This window comes from Clytia hemisphaerica, unplaced genomic scaffold (genome assembly GCF_902728285.1).
Source record: "Clytia hemisphaerica strain Z4C2 unplaced genomic scaffold, Clytia hemisphaerica genome assembly, whole genome shotgun sequence".
NCBI lineage: Eukaryota > Metazoa > Cnidaria > Hydrozoa > Leptothecata > Clytiidae > Clytia > Clytia hemisphaerica.
Window position 1 is genome coordinate 196,611 of NW_027103334.1, and position 26,900 is coordinate 223,510.

General features: G+C 35.8%; 2 protein-coding genes across 5 annotated transcripts; one reads left to right on the forward strand and one right to left on the reverse strand.

The window, feature by feature from the left end:
• Nucleotides 1-1,741: 1,741 nt before the first annotated feature.
• On the forward strand, nt 1,742-26,454 carry LOC136816571 (phospholipid-transporting ATPase IF-like). 4 transcript variants are annotated; one of them, XM_067072912.1, is made up of 35 exons: nt 1,800-1,935; nt 2,200-2,334; nt 2,587-2,676; nt 2,933-3,019; nt 3,138-3,245; nt 3,390-3,518; nt 3,812-3,915; nt 4,121-4,174; nt 4,458-4,522; nt 4,649-4,730; nt 4,988-5,120; nt 5,400-5,543; nt 5,841-5,897; nt 6,120-6,209; nt 6,416-6,484; nt 7,637-7,789; nt 7,984-8,027; nt 8,162-8,230; nt 8,486-8,666; nt 8,949-9,130; nt 9,485-9,539; nt 9,725-9,873; nt 10,120-10,223; nt 10,812-10,885; nt 16,861-17,109; nt 17,428-17,487; nt 19,482-19,609; nt 19,961-20,019; nt 20,139-20,215; nt 20,444-20,509; nt 21,324-21,433; nt 21,884-22,070; nt 24,519-24,635; nt 25,225-25,276; nt 26,178-26,314. In XM_067072912.1, the coding sequence occupies exons 1-35, from the start codon at nt 1,933-1,935 to the stop codon at nt 26,222-26,224; spliced, it is 3,513 nt and encodes a 1,170-aa protein (XP_066929013.1). In that variant the 5' UTR covers nt 1,800-1,932; the 3' UTR covers nt 26,225-26,314. The 4 variants fall into 4 exon arrangements, with proteins under 4 accessions (XP_066929028.1, XP_066929013.1, XP_066929036.1 ...); XM_067072935.1 differs by lacking the exon at nt 24,519-24,635; XM_067072927.1 differs by lacking the exons at nt 24,519-24,635; nt 25,225-25,276; nt 26,178-26,314 and adding an exon at nt 22,615-23,421 and having other exon boundaries at nt 1,742-1,935.
• LOC136816562 (myosin heavy chain, skeletal muscle-like) lies at nt 11,047-16,229 on the reverse strand. The gene is made up of 4 exons (XM_067072905.1): nt 12,953-16,229; nt 12,632-12,790; nt 12,289-12,426; nt 11,047-12,051 (listed from the first exon to the last, which is right to left on the reverse strand). Exons 1-4 carry the CDS (start codon nt 16,177-16,179, stop codon nt 11,124-11,126), a joined length of 4,452 nt encoding a protein of 1,483 aa, XP_066929006.1. The 5' UTR covers nt 16,180-16,229; the 3' UTR covers nt 11,047-11,123.
• Nucleotides 26,455-26,900: the final 446 nt, after the last annotated feature.

The window sequence follows — 26,900 nt, forward strand, 5'->3', positions numbered from 1 at the left end:
ACTTATTTTTCCTGTCATTCACTCATACCCTGAGACTTGTGACCTTGATCCATGTAGAGGCACCGGTAGGGTTGGAAGCGGTTGAGCATCTTAGAAATTTCATTTTTTCAAAAAGTCATTAGCCTCTGTAAATCCCTTGTAAAGGGATTTTCAAGAAATCTAGGGGGTCTGCTGTCAATATTGCAAATTTTCCTTTTGCAAATTAGATAGATTTTGTGAAATATGTTAAATAGTTTAGTATTCAACCTAATTTCGACCCATTTTTTATATCTATATAATGGTACATTGGTACTCAAAGAAAACTAAAAGGCAAAACGTGGTTCATTATTTTGCCTAAAATTGTTTAATTTGACAATTTTAATGATTTCCTCTTATTCTTTCAGTCTTTTTAATGAGTTCTTTCTTGTTGAGCCACTGAATGTAGTCTGGCATTAACTGGCTTTTTAAACTTTTTAAAGTCCTAAAAGACTTTTTAAAAGTCCTCTGGTGGAGTAAATTTAAACCCTTGTCATTATCAACAAGTATCAAATCATATTTGTGCTAAATATCAGTATGGGGGAAGGTCAGATATCTAAAAATGTCCAAGATGTCTTAATAAGTGTTTTGATAGGAATCGATCAGGTTTTAATGAGGTCAATATTTCTTTTTGGAAAAAAGAGGTTGTTTCTTCAATAGTAGTTGGAAGGTTTTATTGATAAAAGGAAAACACTTTTGATGAGAAAGGCCCAGCTTGACTTCAACTTGAAGCTTTGTATAATAAACTTGTTTTCAAGCTGCTTATCAATGAAAGAATATTTCTTATTTTATTCTTGAAATAGTTGTAGGGCTTTTCCTGTCAATAAAAGACCATTATTCCTTTCAATTATAAATTAATAATTTTTCATCCCCTGTCTATATTTACAAAATTTATCATTAGGCTGTACTCCCGAAAAGCATGAATTCTAATGGTACATTGCTTCTATATATTGTAATGATAGTTTTTCTAAACAGTGTTGATATTTATATTGTCGTGATCTTGCTGAGAAGAATTTTATAAACATTTCTTTTTCAGAAAGGAGCTTCTTGTTATTTTAAATCACAGGAAATTAAATATTTCAATATTTTTTTTTGAAAGGAAAAATATTATTAACAAGCTTTTGCTATTTTTGATCCTTAAAAAATGTACATTTTTAAATACAATGAAATGATTTTCATTCAAAATTGTAATAGACTGTATTTTGATAAAGTGTTATTTAAAATACAAGTTTATTCTCCTTGGAGGCATATAGGACATATTCGAAATTATATTCAGATGTTAGAAATTGGTTTATTTTCATTTCTATAGAAACAGTTTACTGTTGCAAATGCAATATTCATCATTTATTCATACACTATTCTCATATTAGGATTCTAAATCTGTTTCAATAAATTTTATTTTTTCCTCATGGTGTCTATAAAAGTGTGCTATCGCTTTTCAAAAATTTTCATATCTTTAAATTGTTTTGATAATGATCTATTTTTGTATTTATATTTTTTGAAGTAGTTTTTAATTCATAGCTGTCACAACCTTATTTTCAACATTGTTTTCAACAACTTTTTGAATGCAAAGATTCTGATCAAATCATTTAATCTAGTTTGTAATCCTTTCTAATACATAAAATGTCCTTTACCTCACTTTTTTTATTTGTTTACATGCTTCTCATGTGTCAGTCATGTTACACTTTTTTTGCTAGATATAATTTTTGTAAAGCCAACAAAGTTTGATGTTGATTTTAAAAGAAGTGTGCTGTAACTCTATACTTTCTGTTTTTCCCCTTTTCAGTTAGATAGATACACACAACTTTCAATTTAAAAACATCAAATTGGTGCTCATGCAACAAAGAAAGATATGAAGTTATATTAAGTTCAAATCTTCGTTTTCCAAGAACTGACCTTTTAATTTTGCAATTTGGCATGGTATGTTTTTATTTCTTTCTTTTAAATCTTTTGTATTTTTGGATCAAGTATTTGAATGGATTCAAAATCTTGCATGATTGAGTTATATCAATTAAAATATAAACTAAGAGATATCAATATCAGGCTTATTGGAAAACAATAATTTCTTTAGAAAGTGATCTTAACAACACATTATTGATTTGTTCCTAACAAGAAACTGCATTGTATTCAAAGCTTTAATTATTATTTCCATATTTATCTACAAAATAAAATTTGTTCCATCAGGGTTGTTTTGGCAAAAAACAGCTGGGTGAATTTCGGACAGTATACTGCAACCATAATGTACCATCTGGACAGCAAGGAGTTGTTGTAGCAGACACACATAAAGGATATGCAGATAATGTTGTGGTTACTTCAAAGGTAATTTTCTTTCAGCTCAATATATCATTACTAAAATGATATACGGTTCAAACTTTTTGTATCCAATAATTTTTTGAAACGATATAAAGCATCTTATCATATTCAAGACAATGATGAAAATTATGTCTAAAATTGTGACCGACCCAATTGAAGATATACTGTTGCTTAGAGAGAGTACACCAAACAGCACAAAAAATTGCGATTTGACAATGTAAAGGCCTATTGTTATATATATATTTTTTTCAATTTCAGTACAAATATTGGAACTTCTTACCAAAGAATCTCTTTGAACAATTCCGTCGTGTTGCCAACTTTTATTTCTTATGCATTGTCATTGTCCAAGTAAGTGTATTTTCCTTCCCTAATCAGAGTCCTTGTTAAAATAGAAAATATGAAAGTACACTAACATTCATAACATTCAAACGTGCCATCACTTCGTAACATTCAAATGTGTGTTCATGTTCCTGTCTCCAGACATGGTACAGGCTAGTCCAGGATCTAGAAATATTGAAACATGGTTGCAATCTCATTTTGTGCCAAATTGATTGGTGGGTCTCACACTAAAGATTTCAATCCCTTTCTTTTTTTGCACTTTTAGTTTTCTATAATTGATAGAACACCAGTTAGCCCTGCAACCAGTCTTCTTCCTTTGGTTTTTGTCATCGCAGTCACAGCAGTAAAACAGGTAAGTTCTTAGTATTAAATCACATTTAATATCAGTTCACCGATATAATTTGTTTCCTTGTTACAACGCTTTTAAAAGGGTTTAAACTTCAATTCAATAGCTAACCTTTTGTTTTCAGTTTTATGAAGATTTACTGCGGAAACGCGCTGATCGAGAAGTCAACAACCGAGATGCCATTGTAATCAAAGGTCGCGAAGAAAAAAACATTTATTCTAAGGATATCAAGGTTTGTCTTTTATCGAATTCTTGGTAACAAGAACTCTTTCTTCTTTCTCCTTCCTCTATCAAACATCTTGCAAATACATTGTTGCTTTCACTAGCTAAAATTCAACTCAAAAACGTATATCACTTCTTCTCTTTACCACAACAGGTCGGTGATATTGTAAAGATCTTGAACAATGAAGAAATTCCATGTGATTTGGTGGTTCTATCTTCATCTGAGGAAGATGGAACGTGTAATATCATGACCGCAAATCTTGATGGAGAAACCAACCTCAAGGTATGTATATGTCAAAAAGAAGAAATATTTTATAGACAGAATAATGTTGTTTGATTGGTTTTTCTGCCTCAAAGATCAGACTCATTGAAGTGATTCTTCAGCTGTCTCAGAGAAAATTCATTCATAATTTGCTTACAATTTTGATTAGAATATTATTCTTTCAAAAGTAGGACTTGTTGCCTGATTTTATAGTAACTAGTCAATATCATTTCAAAAATCCACGCTTTTACTTGGAACTACTTCAGATGATTTCTGTAACCTGTCTATAATTAAAATCTTTATCAATTTTCTAGATACGTAGCAGTTTACAAGAAACCAGTAAATTGTTGTTGCCAGAAGATTTGAGTCAATTGGTGGCAGTTGTAGAATGTGATCATCCTGAATATGATATGTACAAGTAAGCGAGAAACTTTATGGAGAAAAAATATATCAAAATGCTTGGTTCCAACAGAATGTGATGCGAATATACGATGAGATAGTTACCATTTCCCCTGGTTCATTAAATGTCGATTTTATTGATTTCCCCCAGTTACCCTTGCATAAACCTGGGCTGTTTCTGTTTTCTGTTTTGGTGTATTGAATCTTTTCTCATTATCTTTTAGATACAATGGAAGAATGCATATTCATCCAAAGCAAGGTGGAAAAGCGCAAACACAGTAAGCTCATGAAATTTATTCCATTTTTAAATATTCTATTGAGTGTCAACAAGGGAATATTAGTACATTGAATTGGTGATTTGAAATTCTTCTAGATTAGCATCACTTCACTATTTGTGTTTTCATTCTTTAGTTCAATTTTCAGCAGCATTTTTTGGAAATCTTTCCACCATGTTGCAATGGTTGAGTTTGAATTGAGAATATAACCTCTCTGATTAGCTTTAAGTTACTTTTTCTGGAATATTGAAATCATTCAATGGAAAATTATTTTCTTTAATTTCAGCTCATTGAGTATTACCAACCTCCTGTTGAGAGGCGCCAAAATCAAGAATACTGAGCACGTTTATGGTAAGACTGTAGCTCTAAAGCTTTGCAAAAGAGGAGAAATGTGTATATTATGATTTATTGTCACAATATGATGGTCAAAGATTTTACTTAAGATGAGTTTTGACACTTTTCTAAACATTTTTTTAGGCCTGGCAGTTTATACTGGAAAAGAAACCAAAATGGCTTTGAATCAAAAAGAAAAGACTTACAAATTTTCTACCATTGAAAAGTAAGTTTTATTGTATGCTGAAAATTATAATAAATCCAACCAGAATATTTGTTAGTTTCTCTTAGAGGAAAGACAATCATTGCTTGCACATAGATTATTAAGATAAAGTCTCATGATTGGAAATCGTGTGCATTATTTTGATTTTGACTCGTCTTAAAATTTTGACTCATACAGTTTTAAGAAACCAAAGGTCAGATGATTGCACCCTATTCTTACTGAATGAGATTGCTAAATTGAACTTTACTTTTGCTCCATAGAAAGATGAATGTTTACTTGTTGTTTTTCTTGGTCCTCCTCTTGATCATTGCTGCAATTTACACCGGTTTGAAATTCCAATGGGATGAAACTGATGCTGGAAAAGCATACTATCTTGGAAAAACTCCTGATTTCGTAAGTTTTTGACAACTTCTTATTGAATGTTGAAAGATTGTGTTTGAGAATTAATTTTAAACAACAGAAATTTGTGACCTAATTTTATCCTCCACTTTTCAATTTACAAACTGGAATTTTCAACATCAATCATTATATATAATCCTAAATAATGAAAATCTCATTCTCACTTGTAGAAACTTAAAGTTTTCTGCTAAAGGCAGGCATGTTACTTTCTAGTACTTTTAACTTACAACATGTCCTTCAGATCTACCTCAACATTTTCTTTCTTTCACGCAGGATGCCGTAGAAGTGGTTGTCAACCTTCTTTCATTTCTTATTCTGTTCAACTACATCATCCCTATCTCTCTTTACGTCACCATCGAGTTGCAAAAGTTCTGTGGTGCTCAGTTCTTTGCTTGGGACATGGAGCTCTACCACGAGGTAAACAAACTCTCATTAATTATTATTGATAAAAGTGAAATTCCAAGAAAAAGAAACAACCAATACTTTAGGTGCTATCAGATGATGCATCGTTCGTAGTGTACTTAGGTTTCCACACCATTAAAATCCAGCTCATAATAGATAGAGGCTCAATCTATTCCTCGCTCTGGAATGTGGAAAAACACATCTCCTTTTTGAAAATATCTAGTACTATTTCTTTCTGTCAAAGAATTGTGTAAGACTCTCTCTGCTTTCTTATTGGAGTTTGTGAAATAAGTAATTTTCATCTTTTTTCAGCCTACAGACGAGCCAGCAAGAGCAAATACTTCTGATTTAGTTGAAGAACTGGGACAGGTATGAATAAATCTAACAAGTGAATTTTCATTGTTTATCATATTTTTTTTGTTTATTCTCTGGAGGAAGATAAGACTCGCGAAAGACCTTTCCATCAAGTTTTCAATTTTCCCAAAGCGCTTTTCTTTTTAGATCTATAAGCTTGCAAATAATCAAAATAAAGTATCAGAGTATCATCTAGAAGGAAACATTTTGAAGAATATTGGATATTTTTCGTTTTAGATTGAATACGTTTTCAGCGACAAAACAGGAACGCTCACAGAGAATGACATGCAATTTCGACAATGCTCCATTGATGGTAATAAATATCTGGTAAGTTCTTTCCTCCATACTCTAAGACCTTCCATTGTTTACTTGCCTAGGGTATTGACGTTATGAATGATAACCCTGAATAATGAATAACCAGTTTTGATATGTGGAATTAAGCTTCAAGCTTATACTTCACTATCGCTTTAGCCCTTTAGTTCAGGAACAACCTTAAAACAAGTCTCTATTTTGTCTCTTTATCATATTTTTAGGAAGTTGGAGACAAGCTGAAATCACCAGATTCGACCAATGATAAAGGAGTCGACAAATCCTCCTTATCGGTAAGTCTTGAATGTGTGCTGGACTGGCATTATTGAGTATTGAAGAAGTCATTATAGTCCAGGGAAAGTGTGCATCAGAACCAGAACGGCTCCCGGGCATACAAAAAATATTTTTATCTCCAAACCATGGCATATCATATACCGTTGGAAAGGTATTTTTACACTGATTCTAAAAAACATCACAACATGTATCTGAAAATGGACTAGGTCCGAGTTATGGGCCAGGAGCCATTCTGGTCTGTAAAATACTCCCATGGCCTATAACTCGGACCCAGTCCATTTTGAGATGCGTGTTGTGATGTTTTTTGGAATCAGTGTAAAAATACCTTTCCAACGGTATATGATATGCCATGGTTTGGAGATAAAAATATTTTTTTGTATGCCCGGGAGCCGTTCTGGTCTGTAAATTACTCCTATGGCTTATTTCACGGACCCAGTCCATTTTGAGATAAATATCATGATGATTTTTAGAATCAGTGTGAAAAAACCTTTCCAACGGTATATGATAATGTTTTGGAACAAAAATAAAACAATTTTTCGGGCATGCAGACTGGTCTGTAAATTACTTCCGTAGCCCATAACTCGGACCCAGTCCATTTGCAGATATATGTTGTGATGTTTTTTAGAATCAGTGTGAGAAAACCTTTCCAACGATATATCATATGACATGCTGTGAAGATAAAAAAATTTTTCTTGCCTGGGAGGCATTCTGGTCTGTAAAATACACAAACAGGTGTTCCAGAAGTGGGTCAGAGGCTTAAAATGTTTCTTACCCCCTAAGGTACCACTGTACCAAATTTCATGCTTTCTTGTCAAAAATGCACAATTGTATTCATTTTTAGCACACTTTCCCTGGACTATTAGTGTTCCAATTGATTGTCACTGCTTTTTACCCTGGTGTACCGAATTTACAGTAAAATGACCCAGGTTAACCAAGAGCAAAAATAGATACGTGTATTTGATAGAGTTTTCGTTAAAGTTGTGTTCTTTATTTCTGACAGCTTTTTTATATGACTCTGATTTCGAACAAGAAATTTTTCATTAGATATATTTTGGTGTGAAATGTCCTTCAGATTCAGTTGACTTTCATTGGGAACTTTTCTGCGAATAATCACATTTCTTTATCTCGTTTTTTTCTCTTTTTATCTCCAGGATGAGAAGATGAAGAATTTTTTCATTGCACTGGCGCTTTGTCATACTGTGCAAGCTGATGAAGTCAAACCAGAAGATGATCCGGTCGGTACCGATACTACGGACGGGTCAATTGATGACCGGACGACCCCCGTTACTGTATATACATATCAGGTTAGCCATGTGGTTTATGATTATCAGTTCGTCCTAAAAATTAGTTTTCATGAATTATCAGGTTATCGTTGGTCGCCTTTTTAAGAAATCTTGAGAATTATAATGAATCAGTGATTTGAGTGTAAATCATATCAGAGAATCGTGTTGAAGATAACGTTTCTTCTATATACGTGTGCTGGTTATTTCTTTTTCAGGCTTCTTCGCCAGACGAGAAAGCGCTCTGTGAAGCTGCTGCCAGGTAAGATGTCCCTCTTTAAAAGCTACCTACTGCTCTTCTCAATTACTTAAAAAAAAACAAATCTTGGTGGACTTGATTTACTTACTGGAACACGCCAAAGTCCTGTCGATCGATAACGTTTGTCTCTTTTTCAGATATGGAGTGGTGTTTCGAGGAAAGAATGGAGATTTTATGGAACTTGAAGTGTGTGGCAAACCGGAAAGGTAAACGCCAATCTCTTTCTTCTTCTCCAATTTTTATTTACAACCTTACAAAACACCTAACTATATATCACTGCATTATTTTTGGGATTTTGGTGAATATAAGAGTTCACTTTTTCTGATTCATTGGACTCGACTTTATGTTTGAGTACTATGGAAAATAAGTTAACCTCAGCCAATTTAAGGAGACCCCATTGTGGCATGTGATAAATAAAGCTTGCCTCGAGAATAAGTCTCATACTTTGGCGTTTTCTGTAGATATCGCATTTTACACACGCTGGAATTTGATTCAACTCGTAAGCGAATGAGTATCATCTTAGAGAAGGAAGACAACGGACAGATTCTGATGTTATGTAAAGGTGCAGAATCGCACGTCGTCAATCGTTGTGTGCGTGGCCCCTCACAAGAAACATTAGACCATATTGATGGTTACGCAGAGGTAAATAAATACTTTTTGAAGGGATTTTTTTATGGTTTTGAACAGAAAATTCGCATTTATTTGTGTCAACTGTGTAACATTAGCTTTCAATCCAATTGCTATTTTTATAAGGGTAGGATTCTTAAATATTATTTTCAATAATACGAAGAATGGAAGAAGGAATTTCTCTTTCTCCGTTCCACCCCCAGTAAAAGACTCAATGCAATTAAGTGTGTAGCTCTAGCTGTTTCATTTACTTAATTAATCACACACTTTTCTGATGTGCTTCTTATGGTTTTATAGGAAGGGTTACGTACACTCGCCATTACATCACGTCATATTTCACGACACAATTACGTCAAGATAGACGAACAGCTGACGTCAGCATCCCAAGCTATCGGTGATCGAGAAGAACAACTTGCAAGAGTGTTTGATGAAGTTGAAAAAGATTTAGATCTCTTGGGTGCTACCGCTGTTGAAGATCGGTGAGCATTGTACACGAAACGTTTTTTACACTTCCGTCGTTATCATATAGTATAACCTTTTTATCGAAATGGAGGCATCATTTTTTGCCTCGTTTGCTTTTTATAGAATTTTAATCAGAATACTTATACAGTGAACTCACTCTAATTCGAACTTCTATTATTCGAATTTCTCTATAATTCCCTCAGCTGGAAAGTGATTTAAATTGCTCTCTGTAATTCCAACCTTTTTCTAATTCGAAGAAAATGTTTGGTCGCATAATAAAGATCGAACTAGCGAGAGTCAACCGTTTGTTTTTTGTCATGCTCAACGCTTTCTTATAATGTGTAATGGTTCAACGTTCTATTCCCTCACAGACTGCAAGATGGTGTCAAAGAAACTATCGTATCCCTTAGAGAAGCTGGAATAAAGGTAATATCTTTTGTTGTTAGTCTTTTGAAGCTTAAAATCCTTTTATTAGAAATTAATTAATTAATCTCATTGTTTATGCAGGAACATCTAAGAAAAAACTTAATATAATAGCACATGATTTGCACTGGGTTTTTGATGTTCACTCATACCCTTAGAAAAACCACTCCATACTTTTCTGTTGGCAGGTTTGGGTATTGACGGGAGACAAGCAAGAAACAGCGGTGAACATCAGTCATTCCTGTGGTCACATCAAACATGGTATGGAAGTCATGTTTGTCACACAGAGGCGGACGGGCGAAGCCGCTTCTGAAGCGCTCACTGAATGCGAACACACGTAAGGATTTTGTCTCCAATGCCCAAATGTTAGAATTTTAATCCCAACCACATTATTAGAATATAAATGCATAACGAAAATACTTGACTGTGTGGAAGGCTTCTTGAGAAAAATTAAACTGATTCTTAAAGCTGGATTTCAGAGAAATTTCAAAGGACTGGATAACTCTCTTGAGTTCACAAAAAGAATATTTCGATGATCATCACAGTAACTGAAGCTTCTTACCACTTTGAACGATCTCTTTAGTTTGACGTCACAAGAAGGGGTAGTGGACGGTGAAGAGAAAGAATTTGCATTGGTGGTGGACGGGTCCACCCTCGCTCACATTCTGCCTGATGAAGCGGTTGTCGGTAAGCATTGAAATCTCTCTCGGTTGGCAAACGATATCATCCTCCAGAATGCATGGTCTCTTGTTTTCCCCTGTTTTCTACTTTCCTATCTTCTATCCTGATTTTCTGACTTTCTCGAGTGTTTTTTACTGTTTTCTAAGTATTTTTCTGAAATTTCCCCGTATCGGTGAAAATGGATGGCTCGAACCACCAAATGCAAGCAATCTTGGTTTACAAACCCAATGCCTAACCGCTTGCGCCAACGAGACACGGCAAACTTTAGTCATTCACAAATACTTATAGCGTGTAATTTACGGACCTAGATTTAAAAAAGCTCCAAACCCTACAAGTAGCCCTAAGGAGTCTCTCTCCCTTATATCTTATACGTTTGCTTCCCATAAGAAACATCTTTATTAGAGGATGAGCTGAAGCCTAGCTGAAATGTCGGTGCGGCCTTAGGAAGGGAGCCTAAGATTTTGTTTTCATCACTGGGGACTGATTAAAATGGGGTTTACTTTTCCTTTATAGTAATTACGATGGCTAGTGAAGGATGACGAGTCTCTTAGGTAAAAACATGATACCAAGGCTTGGTTTTCTTTCTTTTTATAGACCAACTGATCAAAGTCAGCCGTCAATGTGTTGCAGTGTTATGCTGTCGAATGTCACCCTTACAAAAAGCTCAGGTTAGATTTATTCTTAACATCATGTTATTTTATTAATGGATCATAGAACGATTTTCTTTATTATCTATAATCAAGGGTCGGTTTTGGCTTTCAAAATGAAATAACCACAATGGTTTTATTTTTATACGTATATTTAAAGAACTGAAACTAATTAAAAACCGGTATTAGAATTTACAAAACGAAAAAGTGGATTAAAAAAATAAGTTAAATAATTTTGGTGATGCCATTAAGGGGCATTTTATTGTTTGGTCCTCTTGGCGTCGAAGTCATCCAGATCACCAAGGAGAGCATCGATGTCATCATCACCAAACGAGGCGTCGTCTTCATCAATCTGATTATTGTCGAATTCGAAGACACCAGGGATGGTTTGTTTCATAACGACTGAAGATTTGGATCCTGGCAAAGGTGGTAAATCGCCAAGGATGTTACTTTTCTGAGATTTGATGGTACCGATGTTTTGCTTAGATGATTGGCTGGTAACTGCTGCAATAGGGATGTTTTGTGATGAAGCTCGACTGGTTAGCGTCTCTCTTGATATTTTAGTAGTTGCTTGTTTAGACAAGTCCAGGAGAGACATACCAGTGTCTTCATCAGAGATGTTTGATGACTGAGCATCTTCTTGGTTGGTTTGATGTTGAATGTCAGTGTTCAATTTGTCGTTCGATCTATTCTTTGACATTGCGAGCAAACCACCCAACAATGATTTGTTCTTTGGTGCAGGATTTGCGTCAGCATAAGTGCATTCATCTGTAGATGGTGTCTTCTTCAATGGTGCACCATGTAGAACTGGCAGGTCACCCAATATTGGTTTACCTTTCAAAGCTGGTAACTCAGCTTTAAGTGGTGGCAAGGCTTTCAAGGGAGCCAAAGCCTTGGTTTGTTTCTTCGAAGACTTCTTCTTCTTATCTTTCTTTGTCTTCTTCTTGGAGATTTTGTTGGAGTCTCCATCTCCAGATAAGATATCCTCAGAAGAAGATTGTGATTTCTCATTTATCATGGAGTCGTCGGAACTCAAACTAGCGACAGATTCCTCACAAATTTCACCAACATCCTCGTCAATTGATTGTTGTGCGTTGTTGATGAAACATTCGCCCCATTCTCGTTTGGGGATGGAAACTCCATCACTTTCACCCTCGCTGCCATAGTTGGTAGAATGTACGTCCTTGCTAATGGTAGAGAAGAAAGAAAGCTCTGAATCAATTTCAAACTGCATATTATGTGTAAAGCCCTCTAGTCTAGCTCGACTATTGTATCCTTGTAGAAATCCTATACAATTAGGTATCTAAAAAATGATCGAGGCTCTGATTTTCAATGATTTTTCAGGCCATGCACATGATTGATGATGAAATGTAATTGTATTCCATATACTAAATTCTACTTAAACTTTTCGTCTCCAAACGTACCTGTTGAGCTTTGTTTTATCCTGAGTAGGCATGGTTTGGACGACATCGGAGAATTTGTAAACATCCTCGTCATCAGTATCGATGAGAAGAGATGTTTCATCCTCCGTCAACGATTCGTCGTCTCCATTGTCGTTTTTGCTGAAAGACAAAAGAGTTTTGATTTGATTTCAAAGATGGGAAACCTTCATTGTAAATGATGGAAACTTTTGGAGATAAAATTCTAATTGAGAAACTAATTGATGCATAGCATTCTGTGAAAAGCCTGAACAATTTTTTTTTCAAAATGAAGTGATCTACAGGAGAGGTCATTTAACACAATTTAGTGATGGAGATGTAAACCTACCTCTCGTTTTGTAGAGCAGTTTGCTTTCCACTGACATCTTGATCATCAAATTTGATGGATACGAAAGGTGAGATGACAGAGGAGGATGCAGAAGATGATGGAATGTCGTCATCGAATGATGAAGAATAATCGTCTTCACCTTCATCCTTGGTGACTTCACTGTAATGAGAAAATCAAATGTTTTTAAGAATTGCCATTAAAATTGAATTATCACCATCAGTTATCTTACAAAAACGGTAATCAGCTCATAATTCTTTTTTTAGTAACACAATTCCCACAAAAAAAATCATCAAGAAAAATCAAATTTGAGGCCAAATTTACCTTTGGGGTTGTTCATTAATGGCCTTTGTTGATTGTGCGGAATCAGAAACAGCTTTCGAGCACAGATTTTCAGCCACACCGTTCTGCATTTGTGCTCTTAATTTAGCAATCTGTCCTTCCAAAGATTTTGTCTTTGCTTGTTCTGTATCTAGTTCTCTCCTCAACCTTTCTTCGGAGGCTGTTTTAATTGTCAACTGTCGTTGTGTCTCGCGGAACTTGACTTGAGAATCATCCATCGATTTGTTGCTGTCTTTACATTTCTCTTTATACTGTTCTACTTCTTTACGGCTGTTTGCAAGTTCACGTTCCGTTGTTTTCAGTTGTTTCGACATGACATCGCATTCCACTATAGCATCGTTGCATTGTTCTTGAACACTTAGTAATTCTTTACTCAGATCAATCACACGATCACTGGGAGCGCAGTTCGCACGAAGTTTCGTCTCCAGTTCTTTCACCTTATTCTTGAGTAAAGTGATTTCATTTTTATGGAGCCCGTTCAACTCCTTTTTCTCAAACAAGTCGAGCATCATGCTTTTGTTCTCCCTGTTGAGTTTATCGTTATCTTTCTTCAATCCCTTGCAGCTGGTAATTTCAGCTTTAGCGTCGGTGTTCTCCTTCTCTAAAGCCTCTATCATCAGCTTGAAGGAATCGACTTCTTCTTCGTGCTTCTTTTCTGCTTCACGAAGTTGATCTTCTAGATTCTCGATCTGATCCTTGAGGCTGGATATGTCATCAGCAGGTGAGTGACTAGCCTCTTGAAGACTGTTGACTTTTTCTTCGGCACTGTCTTTTTCTTTCTTGAGCTCCTCAGCCTTTTGACTTTCAACTTGCAATTGTTCTTTCAATTGGTTGACCTCACATTGCAAGTCAGTCATCTTTTCTGCCCGAACTTGAAGTTCATTGTCACGCGATTCGATCACTGACTCCAGTTCATTTTCTTTCTCTCTCAAAAGTTTTTCAATGTTCAGACGATCTTCTTCATATTTCTCTTTCAACACTTCCAGCGTTTGGGCGTGTTCTTCTTGCGAAGAATTCTGTTGTTTAGTTAATGCCGTGATCTTGTGCGTGAGATCTTCAAGATCTCTCTGTGCATCAGAAAGTTCATTTTTCAATCTATTAGCCTCTCCTACAAACTGGTCTTTCTGCTCTGAAATCTCAGCCAATCTAGCTTCCATTTCGGAGAGGATAGATTCTAATTCGTTAACTCTGGAATCATCAGGAGCGGTGGTGGATTCTTTAGCTTCGAGAAGCTCTTTTCGAAGTTGTTTTAGGACTTCCTCAAAATTACTCCTCTCTGCGTCAAGGTCATCCAGTGTTTGCTGATTTTGATTTTGCGAATCTTCAAGGAGTTGAGATAGCTCCTCAATATCTTTTTTTTTGGAAGAAATTTCTTCCTCTTGTTTTGAGATTTGATGTCGGCAATCTCGTTTTTGTTCCTCGAGTTTGGACTCGAGGTGTTGAGTTGTTCCGAGTTCTTCGGCGAGGATTTGTTCCATTTGTCGGCGCATATCTTGGATAGCCTTTTCGTGGGCGAGTTTCATCTCTTCTTGCTTACGAAAACATCTGTTATGAGTTTCCTTAAGTGAAGTAAGTTGTTCTTTAAACCCATCGCGTGAGATGGTCAACATGACGATTTCTTCACCGTCCTTCAGCTTCGAACTCTGCAACTCATTGACTCGAAGATTTAATTGTTCAATCTTGGCTTGTTGTTCGTTGCTTGACTTGTCCAAATCTTGCAATTGACAAACTAGTTCCTGATTTTCCTGGCTCAACGTTTCTTGCTCGGCTTCGACGTTTTTCAATTTAGCTTCCCATTCACCGCAGCTGTCCTGCTTTTCGGCTTTCAACTCCTCGATCAAACCATTCAAGATATCTTTCTCGTTGCAAAGGCAACGAATCTGTTCATCCAATATGGTTTGACCGTTGTAAGCATTTTCTAATTCCTGATCTTGTTGTTCAAGAATTCGAATCTTGTTCTCCAGATCTTCCTTTGTTAGTTGGAGGCGATCTTCAAGAAGTTGGATTTTACCCTCAAAATCCTTGGTAACGGTGGCTGATTGGTCGTGTTTAAGCTCATTGAACGTTTTTTGTTGATCTTTCAAATCTTCTTCATTTTGTTGAAGTTTCTTTTGAATCTTCTTCTTTTCGTCGGACATCTGGATGATCGTCGATTCGGCTGATTGTAATGCATCGACTGTTCCAGTCAACTCCGATGAAAGCTGTTCGTTTCTATCGGTCAATTCCTTGACGTTGGAAACAGATTCTTTGAGTTTTTTATGTAACTCCAAAGACTCTTTAGTTCGTTGGTCAGCACAAGCTTTGTGCTTCGCGTTGAGTTGGTTGACCAATTCCAACTCTCGTTGCTTCTCAGCAAGAAGCTCTTTCAATTTAGTGACGATAACTTGGGTTTCTTCAAGCTGCTTTGATTTGATCTCGAGTGCTTCTGAACCAATGGCAGATTGCGATTGACTCACCAAGTCCAATTCGTGTTGTTTTTGGGCAAGAAGATCCTTCATATTTGAGATAGTGTTATTATTTTGGTCCAGTTGTTCAGATTTCTTCTGAAGAATTTCGATTGATACAGCATTACCACCAGTCGGTGTTGTTTGTATGGAAGCTCTCAAATCAACCAATTCTTGCTTTAGAATATCAATCTCCGAAACTTTCTGTTCCAAAGATGACAAGCGTCGTTCGGTGGTTGATACTCTTTGAAGAGAGACATCAGATACCATAGATTCTTCATCAGAAATGAAGAAAGAAGCTGATGGTTGTTGGTGACCAACCGATTGGTAGAGGTTCTTGCATTCAGTTTCAATCTTCTCTTTGAAACTCTTTACCAACTGTTGTGCTTGTTGTTGCTCTTCTTTCTTCAGCAGTGTTTTGAAGTTCACAATATCTGCGTCAGTTTCTCGAATTTTCGTTTTCAGAGCTGAGATCTCTCGATATAAAAGGTCGACGGTGGTCTTTTTGGCTGCATTGTTTTTGTACAGACTCTTCAATTCTTTCTTAATCGCTTGAAGCTTGTTGTGCAACTGTTGACGCGATTCTGCTAACGTGCGCAACTTTTCGACAATCAGAGTATGCTGGTTCTTGTCACATCCATGGAAGCTATTGTTGTGCTCGGTGAAATCCTTCTCCGTGAGAAAAACGACACTCCCCGGGCAGCGGTGGCAAGTACGCATGCGTGAGACATCTAGATTGTCGAGAATTTTTGAATTCATAATCATTTTGAATAAACTTTCTGTATAGCGGTTTACTAACACCCAGACAAAAAGGCAATATTTACAGATTTGATTTTTGGAAACAATTTCACAAATAATTAACGTCAACTTTTTCTTTTTTTTATTTGACGTCACTTTTTATGAATTTTATTGACGACACAAAATATCGAACTTGCGCACGCGCACACAAAATACAAATGAACGTCTCCCGGACAACCAAAATATTTTTTATTTCAAAGGGAAGCAGCCAACAGTCAGATAATGTTCAAATCTGAGCAAATAAATTAGATAAAATTCATTCAGGCATGCTCACTTCCCCCTATTATAAATTTTGAAAAGTTGAGTCCTTTAGTTGAGACTTTAGTTAGTTAGTTAGATAAAAGCTTCCTTGCCAACGCCGTGTTTCTTCCAATTTAACGCGTGGCAATAAATAATTATTTTGAACGCCACGCGTAAAAAATTGGAGAAATATTGCATCAATCGCCGCCAAATTTGAATTTTTTTAATTCGCTGCTCGCCAAAATTTGGCTTGTACCAGACGACCACGGCTTTTTTCTCGACACTGTGATCAACACATAGTGGCAAAACAATCGCTTGTTGGGACAGGGGCAGGATAGCCAAAACGAATTCCCATTAGGTAACTCCTTTTACTTTTAGCAAGTGGAAACCGTTTTTTCTTTTCTTCAGGTGGTCAAATTGGTCAAAACATGCAAAGACAAACCGATCACACTCGCCATCGGAGATGGAGCCAATGATTGTTCTATGATCCAAGAAGCCAACGTGGGCTGTGGGATTATGGGTAAAGAGGGTCGGCAAGCAGTACGATGTAGCGATTACGCTTTCCATCGGTTCCGGTACCTGAAACGTGTTCTGTTGGTGCACGGACATTACTACTACACACGACTGGCAAACACTGTACAGTACTTCTTCTATAAAGTAAGTGGTTGGCTATTTATTACATATGAATGTTTTATTCTGATAGAATGGCCCTGATTACAGGGTACCTAACCTTGAAAACCTCGAGGAATTCTTGAAAACCTTGTAAAGCTTAAATGATTTTGTAGCATTTGCATTCTTGTTTGTTTAGTTAATCAAAATCAGGGGGTACGCCCTAAAATCTCAGACATATATGAGTACTAAAAATTTTGGCATACCATACCCACGGTTAAAGGAAGATGTAAACATATACTGAAATTTTTTGAATGTCTATATCCCCTCCCTATCTTACGTCCTTTCATATTTCATTTATTTTAGAATATCGTTTTCATGTTACCTCAAGTCTTGTTCCAAACGGTCAGTGGATATTCAAGTTTGGTAAGTATATGGATTCTACATAGTCAATTCATGGCTGACCGTTATTCCACCAGATACTCGAATTTTTATGACTGAATTGATATGCAGCTCAGTCTGAATAACAGACCTCTATAAAACCGCTGGTAGTTTTTAGATATTCGTTAATTCCATGCCAGTAGCCTACACAGGAAAAAATTTTCGATTTCCAAGGTTGGAAATTCAATATTTTTGGGTTGGAAATTTTGGTTTTATAATTGAAGGTTGAAAATTTGAGCGATTACCTTAAGCTGATTTGGAAAACGTAAATTACCCATAGGTTTTGTAGAATAAACCAATGCCCTTGAAAAATCAAGTGAAAAAAACCCATGTAGAAATGACAATTTTCCAAGGCTGGTTGGAAAACATGACTTTTTGGGTGGGAAATTTTTATTTTCCAAACAGTTTGGGAATTGAAAAAAAGGTCAAAAATCGATGTGAAAATACATATTTTAGTAAATTTGATACCTCAAGTTGAAAAAGTAGACTTTTTGGGTCGGAAATTTGTGTTTCTCCCAAACAGTTTGGAAATCGTTAAAAATCCATGTGGAAATTACATTTTTCTAAGATTGAGACCCTTTCTTGGAAAACTAGACTTTTTGGGTTGGAAATTTGTGTTTCTCCAAACAGTTTGGAAAACGTTAATAATCCATGTGGAAATTACATTTTTGTGAAATTGAAACTCTTTCGATTGGAAAGCTAGACTTTTTGGGTTGGAAATTTGTGTTTCTCCAAACAGTTTGGAAAACGTTAAAAATCCATGTGGAAAATACATTTTTGTGAAATTGAAACTCTTTCGATTGGAAAACTAGACTTTTTGGGTTGGAAATTTGTGTTTTTCCAAACAGTTTGGAAAACGTTAAAAATCCATGTGGAAATTACGTTTTTCTAACCATTTTCTGCGCATGTCCTTGGGAAAACCACAAGCGATTTTTCGCTCAAAACTGTTTTGATATATAGCTAACCTAGATATCAGGTTATAATGTGAGCAGTCAAGCTGTAAGTTTCCGTCAGGTGAGGCGTCTCTTCGGAGCGGCCTCGGTCAATCGCAGTGAGTTCGCACAGTGAAGCACATAGGGTACTTGTGTCATAGTTTCAAATAGCGCCCTGCTGAGCTGTGTGAGTGATCTAAGATCAACCACGTATCTGTGCGAACAATAACGAGAGATTGACCGGGAGCCATCGAGCCTAGGCTAGCGAGTGACTGTTCACAAAAACAAAAACCTTGTTTAAGATCTCTTTTCCACATCTCTGCCATCACTTTTTGGATTTTGGCTTTTTTCAACGTGAATTTTAAAAAATTCCAACCTTGTTAAATTTGGATTTTGGCTTTTTTCAACCTGGATTTACGAAAATTCCAACCTTGTTAAATTTGGATTTTGGCTTTTTTCAACGTGAATTTTAAAAAATTCCAACCTTGTTAAATTTGGATTTTGGCTTTTTCAACCCCGATTTTCGAAAATTCCAACCTTGTTTAAGCTTGGATTTTGGCTTTTTTCCAACTGAATTTTAAAAAATTCCAACCTTAGTTAAATTTGGATTTTGGCTTTTTTCAACCTGGATTTACGAAAATTCCAACCTTGTTAAATTTGGATTTTGGCTTTTTTCAACCTGAATTTAAAAAAATTCCAACCTTGTTAAATTTGGATTTTGGCTTTTTTCAACCTGGATTTACGAAAATTCCAAGCCATGGAAATGCAAAATTTTCAACCTTGGAGAATGTCTCACATTTTCAGGTTGGATTTTCCATTGGATTTTATCTTTTTTCCAACTAAGAAAACTTGAAATTTCCAACCTTGGAAATCGAAAATTTTTTCCTGTGCTATATGCAATCTTCACCAAAACATAAGCAACTATATAATACCGGAATTTGTGTACTTTGTCAAAATTTTGTGATTACGGAGCGCCAAAACAGCAGCTCGAAATTTTCCATTTCAGAAGACTTGCGTAAATCAAACTCTCATTTTTTTCCTTTTCAGCCATTATACGCCGGCGTGTTTTTGACATGTTACAATATCTTCTTCTCTTCACTACCCATTCTTTTCTATGGTATCTTTGAGAAAGATCTCAAAATGAAAACACTCCACGAAAATCCTGTACTCTATAAGTAAGTTGTGTTACTCGCGCGTCTAGTCCCTTAGTCTGCTTGCTACGGTTTTGTTAGCTTTCTTATACATCCAGAGATAAATTCTAAGAAGTGAGGTATATTGCTATTTGTTCCAAAAAATAATTCACTAATACACAGCGAGTGTTCAAGAAAGTTCTAAAGTTGTCAAACATAAACAACGTAAACATGTCAAAAATACCTTTAGTTTCTTCCCCTTACCTTTGGAACGTAATATTTTACACTCTAACACTTTCAACGTAATATACCCCTAACACGTCCAACGTAATATACTCCTGACACGTTCAACGTAATAATATACTCCTGACACGATGTTTTTCGTTTCTTATACAGAGATATCGCTAAAAATGAAAGATTATCTTGGAAATCGTTCGCTATTTGGTTTTTATACGGTAAGATGGAAATAAAGTTTGTTGTTTTGCTAGTTTAGCAAATCTATAACCAAGGTGATGAATTGAGGCATTGACTCGTATCTTCTGGTTCGTAAAACCATCTTACTCTTTCCGTGCAGGTATATGGCACGGGCTGGTGATATATTACGGCGTATTACGTTTATATGGGACGTCCTCCTTCCTCCCTCATCAATTGGTAAGAAGAACGTCTTTTCATGTATTTGTTTGTGGGAAGGCTCAATGTTGTAAACGAACGAATACCGTCTGCCATAGTTGCGACAAACTTTTTAGGGCTAAATGTTTCTACATTGATTTTATTTGTTCTTAGTTTTTGGCCACATTTCAGCTTGTAAACTTGTTCTTCTCTATATCATAAACGAATGTTTCTTCATTTCTCATCCTTAATTTATAACTTTTTTTGTAGGGTTATGGATTGTTTTCGTTTGGAGTTTTCACTTTTACCCTGGTTGTCTTAATCACAAATTTCAAGGTGTGTTTAAAGAAATTTCTTACTAAATTACTTTTTCCTTTTTCCTTTTTCTTGAAATAAGTTAAAAGTTGAAGATCTTGGTTCCTGGATAGCCTTAATGTTAGTAGACCCCACAGACATCTTATATAAAACACTAGATGGGAGCTTCGCCGTCTCTAGCTGAAGCAAAATTATGTACCATCTTTCATAAGGTGACGTCACATTTTTGCTTGCGCGTGATCCTTTAAAATTTGAAATCGATACTTTTACAGTTTAACCAAGGTTTCTACTTTGGTCTACCGATCTAGTTCGGAAGGATAGAGTAGCTTTATCTAGTGTTTTATGTAAGATATCTGTGGTAGACTTCCAGAATGTCCACAACCCTCAACACTTTCCGAATGAATATGTGTCTGGCAAAACCAAAATTTAGTTCCTGTAGAAACCAGTAACTATAGAGAACTTCCCACCACCATTTTGTTTTAAGAAATTTCATTTGCACATATCTTGCTAGGTTTTGCGTTTTCTTGAAATTTGTTACAAGTTGAAGATCTTGGTTCCCCGGGTAGCCTTAATGTCAATAGACCCCACAGACATCTGTGGTAGACCCCCAGAATGTCCACAATCCTTAACACCTGCTATATAAATATGTGTTTGGAAAATCCAAAAAATTAGTTCCATCAAGAAATATTGGAAAACATTCTCCTCGATGGGAGAAGAATCTCTCGAAACGTAGCCAAACGTAAATCTCGTGATCCAAGCCACGATAAACTTCCAGTATAAGAAATTCCAATAATAGAAACTGATGAAATTTTTCTTGCACCATTTTGTTTTACAGATGGCATTGATGGTTCACCATTGGACATGGTTCATGCATTTCTTCATCTGGGGATCGATATTCTTCTATCTCATCTTCATCCTCGTCTTGTGCGCTTTCGTTTGGCCCTGGTAAGCCCTGGTCCCCACTAGATTTTAAGTACACTCGAATTAGTATGAACGAGACCAATAATCGTGCTTGTCTTGTAATAATTTCGAAAAAGACCGAATCAAAAACAAGGAACTATTAAGTTCTTCTAGTGACTAAATAGTAGGGGGCAAACCCTTAGGACTCGTGACATCCTTTATGCGACGCAACCAAACCAACCCCCTTGCGAAAAACGCTTTGGAAATACTTCATTTTTTGAAATGGACCAGGTTTGGTTGCGTCGCAACCATGTCACGGGTCCTAGGTCCGGGTCAAAAGATATCACGAGTACTAGGGTTTTGCCCCTACTAAAATGCTTTAGGTTTCGTTACTGAATGTCTGTCGATGAATGTTCAATACACACCTCTTTAGCATCAAAGATGTCCACTTTCTTCAATAACTAGCCTAATATATATCTCCACTTTTCTCTACAGGCCGTGGTTGAACGACATATACGCCATGGATATTGACTTGGATCTTTACAACATTATTTACATGCTGTTCAACGCAAGCTCCTTTTGGTTCGCCTTGATCCTGATCTCTGTGGTGGCCCTTCTCCCTGACATTCTCTTCACCGTTCTTTTGAAGGCCTGGGCACCGTCTGAACTTGATCGTTGCCAGGTTTGTGTTCTTTCTCTCTTTCTAAAAACTCAAAAATAAAGACTGGCTGCGACATCCGTGTTAAAATAAGTCAAGTCGTCTTCTGCTCAGAATGGTAGCTTGAAATGTCGAAAGTGTTGTTTACTAAGTGATACGCAGATGCTCACTCGAGTCTTTATTTTAGAGCTCATACGTTATTGTTTCTGCGTGAATCTGATTTTTCAGCATTTACTAAGAATAACGTTTTCTGATAAACCTTGCCCAAACTATGATGTTTTTAGGCCTTTAAAAGAATTAGACGCTATATATCTAGCACTGTAACGAACCATATAACACCAGTAATTTGATATCTAACATATTCATTCAACCATTCATACAGCCATTCATTCGCTCATTAAACCTTCTAATGATTTTAAACTTTAAACTTTAAAAGCAAACTGTATCCTCAATAAAGCACGCCTACTCCTTCCTATAAAGCATAAATAAAACACACGCACGTTAAAAAACAGTTCATAAAAACAAAACTAAGCAATCTCAATAAATTTGTCGTAAATATATTTTCTAGGAAGGAGAGGCGTATCAAATCGAGGCCAGCGGTAACCATAACAACCAAGTTGGTATCTCCATGGATACCATAAACACATCGAATACGAGCGTGAGAGGAAAGTTTGAAAATGACGACATTCAGCTGCTGTCTTACAGTAAAACTACCAACAAAGACGTCGACGTGTGAATGGTGTCACGTCCTACTCTCACACCTTCACGCCCACCAGTTCCACCATCTGTTCCGAACTATAACGCGACGCTCTGGTCGCCCTGTTACGAATAGATATGGAGTCTTACTTACTCTCTCAATGCACTGTAGGATCACTGTATTTACACTTCCAAGAAGTAGCTTGGTTGGGCGTTGCCCAACGCTAAATTCATTTGAACTAGGAAAGATTGATTGAATCAAAGAACACTCTAAACACGTTTATAAACACTTATACGCATTACACACCTGGTGGTATTACACTTCATTATGATTGGAGACTAAAATGGTTGTAGTTGATATTATTATATAATGTGTAATAACAAATTAATGTAATCGAGCATCATAACATTTGAAATGCCATTAAATTTTTCTGATATGCTTTCCAAAAATTAAACTTTAATTGTGAATACTATAAATAATATCAATATAAAGTTTATAACGCCTGTCCATATCTAATATTGTCTATATACTATCTTTTTTTGATCTTTTTTATTTGTGTTGATAATATAATACATAATATGATTTTGTAATATGAAAGATAACATGTTATGCTAATGTAACACTCTTCTAACACACATACATATCAGTTAATCAGATACCACACTTCAACAATCTTTATGACTTTTTTTGACATTCTTGTGCGCTACACTGACAAATACAGCAGATGAGATTGAGTTTTTATAAGATGGTCATTTGAAGTAATAAAAATGACGCGTTCTTTAGAAAAAGTAACAAAATTGTTTTATTACTGGTTAACGATCAACCAAATCAAATAAGAGCTTGTAAAAACTCCATCTCGTCCCAAATACAGTTACTTTCCAGACACAATATCTCCATGGATAATGATTACATTTGATTACAAATCTCATAGTTTGTCCTTTTCTAGGTCTTTTAAAAAATACCCTTTTGATTTTTTGGATACCTAAAATAGTACTCCCAAGCAGCATCTACCTCCCCTCTGAAAAAAAAAACTAGTTACAACTAGTAACAACCTCACACATTTTTATAAAACATCTTAAGAGTTTAACTATCCCGAGTTTTATCGGGAATATAAATTGACGAAACATTAAAAAGTGGTAAAAAGCAAGCAAGTAATCTCAAATTATATAGGATATAAATGATCTCAAGGATATAAATGAGGGAAATCTGGACACTGAAAGAAGGGCTCAAAAAATCCTAAATCCTTGCCCTCAATTGCTCTTTTAAAAGCAAACACAAGTTTTTTTTGTAAGAACAAGCTATATACCTTATCGGGGAAAACTTCATCGGGGAAAATTTTCGTCACTTGCCGGTAGTTGGTAAACGCATTAAGGCTGGGGAAAATATTCGTCGCGGAAAAATATTCGTCACTTGGCCAAAATTTCGTCACTTTTCCCCGACGAAGTTTTCCCCGATAAGGAGAACATAAGGTTCGGTGGCGAAAATACTAAGAACTTTTTAAGGCTTTACGGACTCTAAAACACCCGGTTTCTCAGGAAAATGGACATAATACAAAAAAGAAAAGAAAAATAACATGTTAAGAACATTTTTAGGCTTAAAACTCAAAAGGTTAGACTTTAAAAATTTGAGATGTTCTTTTTAAACAAGTACTATAACAGAACAGATAGACATGACATTTTTCCACTGAACTCGTGAAACAACGAAACAATCAACAAACACACAACAGGCATCCGTACATTAATCCAACAAAACACACCTACTATATTTTGCCGTAGATTCATCAGTATTCTGGTCTGCGAAATACACGCTCTGGTCCACGAAATAACAATTTATTAAACGTAAGACACCCGGCCTATGGTACATATCATTTCACGCGCAAAGACTCTGATAAGGTATTTTTAAACCAGTTTTGCAAATTTTCGTGACACGAGTCTCGTGAAATATTTTTGCTTTCAATCAGCACTTTCAGAACTATTAACCAACACACAACACATGTGCCGTTTATCTGCACTTTTGGAAGATTCTGTCAATCCATTTTCAAAAATTTGTTCCTAATACTTTAATCGGATTGATTTTGTGAGATCTCTGACACGCAAAATTTTCGAAATCCGATTTTCAACGTAAAACACCGCTTGTAAATGTGCTACTTTTGACGTCTAAAGGGCCACTTTCAACAATTCGATGCCTGATTCACGATATTAAATCCACGCGAAATTTTTCATAGGGCTGAACCGCGGAAATAAATCTAGAAAATTTCGCGATTTTTTGGCTCGCCAAATTAAATCTCCCGAAAAAATTATCCGATTAAAGTAAAGCGTTAGGATGATCATGATTTTTTAAAACTCTTCACACTTGATTGCAGACAATTTAGAATATCTCAATAAGCTTTGACAGATTGACAGATTGACTTTGACCATTCTAAAGATTATCTCTAGACACGTAAACGAGTTTGTTCAAGTTTTGTTTTATAATTTCTTTTAGAAATGCATCGAGGTTAAATTCTCCAAAGGCAAATACAAAGTGAAGTTCAGAGGTAAAACAAACATCAAAATCTATGTTCATTTAGTTTCATTCCGTTGTTACAGTGCAGTGTCTATTCTAGAGCATTTTTGGCAATTTTGAGACAAAAAATGGTCCGATTTTTTTTCATTTGGGTCTCTTTCAAAATGAATCCATTACAGTGCATTTGTTAAGCCTGAAAAACATACCCCAAGGGCCACTTCACTTGAGTGCCTAGGAACCTAAAAAAGGGGGCTGGGTTACATTCTAGTAAAAAAATACCCTTGTTAGGAAACTACAATCATGGTCATAATATTGAGAAAAAAGGGGAACTCCCACAAAATTTTATAACCACAAACGATTTGGAAGCGCTCTAAATTAGGTTGGACGATTTTGGAAGTGGATGATCCAAAAGTTCAAAAATGGTCCAATAATGCTCAGAATATAGTCTGGAAGTCGATAAATCCTTCCCAAATTGAATCCTATTCATTATGAGCAAGGGATTTTCATTATTATCGATATTTCATACTATACCCAGTGACGAAAAAAATTGCGTCGAGGATATACATAGAGTTTGCTTGTTAAAAGTATTTTGTGTAAAATAAAGTCATACTAATTCACTAATTACATACAATAAGGTCATTCATACAAACGCTCTCTTATCATTCAATAACCTAAATCATAGACTAACGTCCATTCTCTATAAGTGTACACAACTTGTTTTTCTTGCCATTTTCCAACAAATGCTTCAATTCTAACAAATTATATCTCATTTAAAAGATACTTTATCGGTAGAAAATTCGTCGGAAAAATTGTTTTTGTCGAAATTTTGTACCAAAGAATTTCTATAGCCGACAGATTTTTTCGTCCTCAAAATGTTCTACTTATGCAGCCGACTGTTTTTTTTTTCAATTACATTTCCTCTCGTTGTCAAGGTTACGAATCCTTTGAGAATGATCCAACTTCCCTGGAGACGGTGTAACAGACGCACGAAATTCAATCCTGCGGATTATTGTCAGATGACAGAATCTCAAGAACATCAGCGACAATTGGAAGAAAATCTTTTGGATGGAAGTTTGTATGCGTATCGTAAAAGAGTCGACTCTAACGAAGAGTAAGGGGACGAATAAAATACACCTTTTCCACCGTAGTCGCGCGGTCAGGCGCGTGCTACTTTAATATTTAATTTACCACCCTAAACTTAGCCTGTTAGACGAAAACCGCTTTTTTATCGCGATAAAACAAAGAAAAAATTTGGTTTGTGGGAAGGCACTGGCTACCCTAAACTCGATCCAATCTTTTTTTTTTACACTTTTTCTATTGTCTTTAGGTGAGAAAAAAGACTAGGACGGTTTTAGGGTGGTAAAGTGGACAAAAAATGTCCGCGCGGCAATTTGCGGCTACGGTCGAAAAGGTGTATTGTCTTTCTAGGACGTTTTTAAAATATAATTAGTTTTTTAGTTCCATTTTTTTCTTTTTCCTAATAATATATATAATATACTTTAATGTCAGTAGTCAGGCAATTTGCAAAATTTCGCGATTTTTGACTGGATCCAGCTTCGCGAAATTGCAAGAGTTCATAGAATGTAATTTTCTTGAATTCTTTTCAGACAAAAATACAGGTAAAGTAAGTTAAGCTCTTCTTTCTTCAGGAGAAA

What these genes read in the sequence shown, in the direction of transcription:
- LOC136816562 (XM_067072905.1), bottom strand. Translation starts at nt 16,179, where the DNA reads ATGATTATGAATTCAAAAATTCTCGACAATCTAGATGTCTCACGCATG. An exon ending in ATTAATGAACAACCCCAAAG is followed by an intron (nt 12,791 to 12,952) that starts GTAAATTTGGCC and finishes TTCTCATTACAG; the next exon opens with TGAAGTCACCAAGGATGAAG. An exon ending in ACTGCTCTACAAAACGAGAG is followed by an intron (nt 12,427 to 12,631) that starts GTAGGTTTACAT and finishes TTTGTCTTTCAG; the next exon opens with CAAAAACGACAATGGAGACG.
- LOC136816571 (XM_067072912.1), top strand. An exon ending in TTACTGTATATACATATCAG is followed by an intron (nt 7,790 to 7,983) that starts GTTAGCCATGTG and finishes TTTCTTTTTCAG; the next exon opens with GCTTCTTCGCCAGACGAGAA. An exon ending in CGCTATTTGGTTTTTATACG is followed by an intron (nt 20,020 to 20,138) that starts GTAAGATGGAAA and finishes CTTTCCGTGCAG; the next exon opens with GTATATGGCACGGGCTGGTG.